General features: G+C 41.3%; 1 protein-coding gene across 1 annotated transcript; it reads right to left on the bottom strand.

Annotated features, from left to right (window-relative positions):
- Window positions 1–1,347: 1,347 nt before the first annotated feature.
- LOC115541700 (uncharacterized) lies at window positions 1,348–4,832 on the bottom strand. The gene is made up of 11 exons (XM_030353545.1): window positions 4,564–4,832; window positions 3,839–4,470; window positions 3,685–3,756; window positions 3,419–3,553; window positions 3,190–3,252; window positions 2,870–3,043; window positions 2,635–2,709; window positions 2,273–2,413; window positions 1,858–1,923; window positions 1,557–1,653; window positions 1,348–1,358 (listed from the first exon to the last, which is right to left on the bottom strand). The coding sequence occupies exons 2-11, from the start codon at window positions 4,040–4,042 to the stop codon at window positions 1,348–1,350; spliced, it is 1,038 nt and encodes a 345-aa protein (XP_030209405.1). The 5' UTR covers window positions 4,043–4,470; window positions 4,564–4,832.
- Between the last annotated feature and the right edge of the window lie 908 nt (window positions 4,833–5,740).

The raw sequence follows: 5,740 nt of genomic DNA, 5'->3' as shown, positions 1-5,740 counted from the left end.
AGCAAATCTGCAGAAGCTTGTATTTCCAACTCTGTTGCCCAAGATCCAACATATTTCATTTTTGAATCCCGGAGATATTGCTCCACAGAGGCAAATTGCCGTCTTAGACAAGTAATGTAATGAAGTGGATTATTTGAGATGTGATTCACTGCAGCCTTTCGAAAGGCCTTGTGATGTGACTCGCAACCACTCAATACAGACGAAAGAGAACGAAAGAAACAATTACCGTCACCTACAATGGATGTTGTTTGGCATGGCTCAGGCTGTGCCATATCGAAGGTTTGTGCAACAATATCTTGATCTAAACTTGGTACGATATTCAGTTTGTGGCAGATACGGTTTTTTTCCCTTAATGTCAATCCAGTAAACATTATATTGGGGCTAACTGTTACAGAAATTAAACAGACATCTGATGCACCCTCTGTGTGAATTGGAGGATCACTGTCAATGTTTACAGTTGTGTCACATGTAGAAGTGTTTGCTACAGGCTGCACAGTTTCAAGGGAAAATGACGTGTTTGCTGCAAGGGGATTTCTATCTGTTACCGAAAGGACACAGAGATCAGAGTCACTGTCAGTGTCCAAAGTACCATCATGTGCCGAAGTGCTGGCTTCAGGCTGTGCAGTCAAAGCAGTAAATGGTGAGTTTACCTCAACAGCTTTCACACCAGTGACTTCAAACACCTTGTTTGGGATATCAAAATCATGTGGATGATTTTGATATAAGGAATTGACAAGGTTCTCAATATGCTCATATAACTCATACACAGTAGCATAGTGCGCTACTATGCTGGTTCCATCCGGTGCAACCGAACCCCAAGTACTACGAGAATGAGGATCGAAAACTGCAAAAGCAGTTTTGACCTTGAAAACGGCACAAACACTTCCTTGGATGTTGAGCAAGCATGTGTCTGTCTGCAGCAGTGTCTTCTGAATAGCCTCTTCTAAAGGCATGGCTATGTTTTGCAAAGAAGCGTCATAATCATGCTTTTGATCAAGACTTCCAGTGAGTGTATCAAAATATTCCAAACTAAATAATTTATTGTTTAATTTGCAGTGTCTGGGTAACTCGGAAATGAAAATATGCCCACTGGTTTTGGCTGCACTGATTTCCTTATTTTCTAGCATAGATGTGTACAAGCCATTACCTTGTTTTAGAATATGATGAATGTTCTTTTTTTTCCATTTGAGAACGCTATGGGTGGTGTGGGTCATAATCGCTGCTATGCCATTTGTAGCACACTGCTTACCTGCATTTTCCCCGAATATGTGGCTGCTCTGGTCAAACGATCCTTGAAGACACCCAGGGTTGTCATAAGTCACATGACTTGATGTAGCAGGTGCAAAATCACAGGGTGCCTAAAAACACAACAGTAGTTCATTCAAAAAGGAGTGTAACCAATTGTTTATATCGAAATTAACAAGGAATTCATAAAAAAGGCTAGGAATCAATCAGCTGTAGTTCATGGCTGTGTATAATGGGAAAACGGAATTGTACATGATATTAACATTACTTTAACTAATTTCCAAGATCTAATAAATGGCAGGAAAACTCACAAGGAACAGGGAATAACATGTTAAAAATAAGTACCTTCTGATTGCCAAGTGTTACATGAGGATCTTCAAGCTGGCCATTGTCCTCAGGCGGGCTCTGCTGAAATGACAATTCAGTGTTTTTAAAAGCATGTTGGTTCCCAGTAAGTAATTTGAAAATGTACATAGTATAGGCAAATTATTCAGAACTGCACACTTACACCATATCAATGTTCTAAAAGAATAAACGCATCAAAACAAAATGGGTCTCTTAAGCTGTGGCTTTTCCCGTTGGTATACAATTTTTCCACTAGTAATTACATACCTGCTGACTGCTCGCAGTGACCTCAGGTGCTGGTTCAAACGGCTCATGGTCCTCAATGTGTGTCATCTGCAATCACAAACATTACGAATGTTAAAAAAAATAGGTTTACCCCTACATGCAAACTCATAAGCCATAGAAAAGGGGACATTTAGTGTATTGTGGTGAACAGAATTAAGGACAAAGAAAACTTTTATTTCAGTTCAGTTTAAATAATTAAAATGAGCACAACAAGTTCATCAGCCAACCTTCTTGACATTTCCAATTCATAGTGTGTAGATATTACCAAGAACATGTTAAAAACAGTTAAACTATGTTGATTGTAATTATGAAGTAAAAATGAAAATGTTTCTAGATACTGATCCTGGAACAGATTGATTGCTTATTTGCAAATCATTTTTTATATTGTTGTCAATACCTTGGTTGAACATCCCAAGAAGCTGGTCTCATTGGCTGTTGGTTTATCAGCCTGGGCCATCACAACTTTTGGCCCCCAAGGTGTTGGCTCCTCTTGTTTTCTCTGTCCAGAGACAACGCGAGCAGTTGGCTGGTTCACCTTCTACAATGAGGTAAGGGAGCAAAATTATCATGAGAGATACAATTGTATGAAAATTGAAAAGTGGGCAGTTCAAAGAACTTCCTGCTAATGTAGTTTATTGAAAACAGTAACAAACGTAGTGTTGTGCACGCCTGTATTTTGTGGCGCTGCATACAAATTTAACAACAAAACCCAAATGTTAAATTATTACAAGATGCTCTCTTTTTCCCCCATTCCTTTACCTCACAAAACTCTGTTTGAAGAAATGGCCACTCATCAACATACAGAGTCTTGTCATCCCCCTCCGGTTGAGCAAACTGCAAAGACATAGTAAGAATTATATGTACATTACAATTGAGAAATGGAAACCCAAAATTACACTTTCTTAAAGGGAACTTAAAGAAAATATCAAAAGAATAGAGAACCGCACTCTATTCACTGAATGTGTTTAATCATTACATGTTGTATGCAAATTACCTTGCTCGAATGCACAAAGACGCTGCCCTCCAGAGTGGCTGGCACAGCAGCTTCTGGAACAGGTCGAGGAGGAGGTACGCCCTCCAGAGTAGCTGGTACAGCAGCTTCTGGAACAGGTCGAGGGGGAGGTACCAGCTTCGAAGGTTTGGCAATCCTTGCTGGAGTTTGAAGTGCCTGGAAAATAATTGTAAATCATTGGCAAAACAATACCTACACAGAGAATGTTGGACTATCTCTTGTGTTAAAGGCGAAATCAGAAAATAGTTGTTCCTGTGTTTCAACAAAAAAACAAGTACATATTTCACTGAGAAATTACCAACCTCAAGGCGGGCCTTCTTTCCTTTGGAGACCACAGCCGTGGTTCCATGTGCCACCTTCCGTTTCTATCATAATGGAAGAGAACGGAAATGATAACAGTTAATGAAATACAACACTTTTATTATCAATGCAACTATCTGTACCATACAATGTAAAGCTTGTCATATAGGATTACAGGCGCTATTAATATGTATGCACTCAAACAGTTAATATTAAAATCACACAAATTACCTTTGAGCGATTCCCCATGGGGACGTCAAGGTTGGATGGAACAATGCGATCCATTGCAGCCAACTTGTCAGTGCTAAACCGGATAGGGTTTAGCACGACAAAGCACTCCCTCAGGACCAGAGGAGGCACACAAACCTAGAAATAAAAAACAGAATTGAGCCATTGACCATTTGCCTTGTCTTATAGGAATAGCATTTAAATGAAACAACAAATGTACGCATCATTACGGTTTGATTTCCTTTCAGCTATCATACCAATGTACAAACCTCATGAGGAAGGATCCGCACGGAAGACTGATCCCAGTCCTCAGGCGCATCCCAGGACTCAGGTTGGCTGCGCTATAAACACATAGGGGGAATTAGTATTCAATAAATGTGGCCTAACTAAAACTAAAGCTCTTCAAAATTGTATAACTTTTACCTTTCCGCGACGTCCGACGACAGTTTCCTTGAAGGGGTCAAGGGGACGTGGACGTGAAACCTCTCCCTTCACAACCACGGTGGTAGCAAAGGGTCTCACAGTCGGGGGTGACTTGGGAGGAGACACAGGCGGAGGTGTAACAGGCAGAGGTGACTGTAGCTGCCCAAAGGAGAAGTGCCACAGAAGCTTCGCGAGAAGCGGCATCCCCAGATCGTCGCTCAGGTGGATCTATTATAATGAGAAGCACGGGTTATTATTGAAATAAACTGCTTTTGCCGTATAAAAATGACATTACATGAATTTCTCACGTGCCAAGTTATAACACGACTTACCCCATCACGACTCCACAAGGCACGTGAGTCCAGCGGAAAGCGGTCAGCTGTGACGCAGTACTTCACATCTGCAGAAGAAAACAAATATTAAACCATACACTATATACATATTTTACACGTGGTACCAAGAGGTGGTGTTGATACACTAAAAGCTTTCCTACAAAGATATTCTATACTGACATTATCTCTTAATCATTTTTACATACCGTTCTTTGCTGCAACGCGACGAAACTCCTCTCGAAGGAATTGTTGCGGTGCCAATTCACTCGCCAGCCGGGGAGGGAAATCGAGCACAAACACCTGATCCGCACAAAAGTTTTGGATTACACACTATACAATTCTGTTAAATAGTCTGCCTTGAAAATACACTTTATTTTGTAACACAAAAACTACCTTAGGCCATCGACTGCGGGCAGCTCTCAGAAGTCCATCGAAGGCAACTCCAGCCGCTTCGATGCCGGGCGTCGCCGTGAGGTTGTTGCTTGGAGCCAGCAAGCAAACGATGTCGGGGGTTCTGGGGATGTCTGCGTTCAGCAACTCAGTGCGGAGCTCAGCGGCAGACGCCCCAGGCGTAGACAGGAACCCAAACGAAAGGCAACCGTCTGGCATCCTCACGTAACGGTCAACCAACGCACGCAGATGCGAGTCGCCCACAAACAGCACAAACTATAAATAAGGACAAATAAAAAGTTGTCATTCCACTCCAAACATATTCCACAGCTAAATTATACATTATTTTCTGAAAGGTCTTTGACAAGTTTACCTGCTTATCTGGAGACTCAGGAGGGAGATCCAATCGGTTGAACTTCCCAGTGTGGGCAGAGACAGGCCAAGGCTTGACACGGTGACGTGCTCCAGTGCCATGCACTAATAAAGAGTCAAATTCAACGCAAAACTAAAATGAATAACTTATCTCGAGCTGTTGATCTAAAAGTCAAACATCACACATTCATGCAATAGAATTCTGAGGAATATAAATGAGTTGAAAACATGCATCATTGTATCTTTACGACTACATACCAGGGAGGAAGCCTCTAGCCAGAGTCGTTGCCATCGGAAGAAGCGTCCTCATCCTCATCCTCATCTTGGCTAAAGACGAAGCGCGCGAGGCACGAGGCATCTAATGATTTCACAATAAGAAAAATAGAATGTTTCAAAATAGGTACAAGATTTCCCTTTACAAATATACATCAATAAAGGCTGCATGTTGAAAACCCCACCCTGTACAGAGATGTATTTATGTAATTATAACCATGTGTATTCATATGAAATGAACATTTAACAGAACAGATAGGTGCAATAAGTACACACATGCACAAGGTGTTCATGTGAAATCAATATATGGGCTAAAGCACAGCATTTAAAACACATTGCATATGGTGGACAGAGGTAGAATTTAGACTGTTGGGCGGATGTGTGCGTGTAAAAAGGAAATGTAACACGACATTTCAGCATTTAAAACACATTGCATTGTATGGACACAGTCCACCAGAAAGCTTTTCTGTGGTACTCACTAAGAAAGAAGAAAGCTTATGCCATAACTGCATCAACAAACCGCCAAAGCAACCAT

Source organism: Gadus morhua, chromosome 4 (assembly GCF_902167405.1).
Source record: "Gadus morhua chromosome 4, gadMor3.0, whole genome shotgun sequence".
In the NCBI taxonomy this organism is placed as follows: domain Eukaryota; kingdom Metazoa; phylum Chordata; class Actinopteri; order Gadiformes; family Gadidae; genus Gadus; species Gadus morhua.
The sequence above is the reverse complement of the archived record's forward strand: the minus strand, read 5'-3'. Positions and strand labels throughout refer to the sequence as shown.

What these genes read in the sequence shown, in the direction of transcription:
- LOC115541700 (XM_030353545.1), bottom strand. Translation starts at nt 4,042, where the DNA reads ATGCCGCTTCTCGCGAAGCTTCTGTGGCACTTCTCCTTTGGGCAGCTA. An exon ending in TCTTGGGATGTTCAACCAAG is followed by an intron (nt 1,924 to 2,272) that starts GTATTGACAACA and finishes TTGTGATTGCAG; the next exon opens with ATGACACACATTGAGGACCA. An exon ending in TCACTGCGAGCAGTCAGCAG is followed by an intron (nt 1,654 to 1,857) that starts GTATGTAATTAC and finishes TTGTCATTTCAG; the next exon opens with CAGAGCCCGCCTGAGGACAA.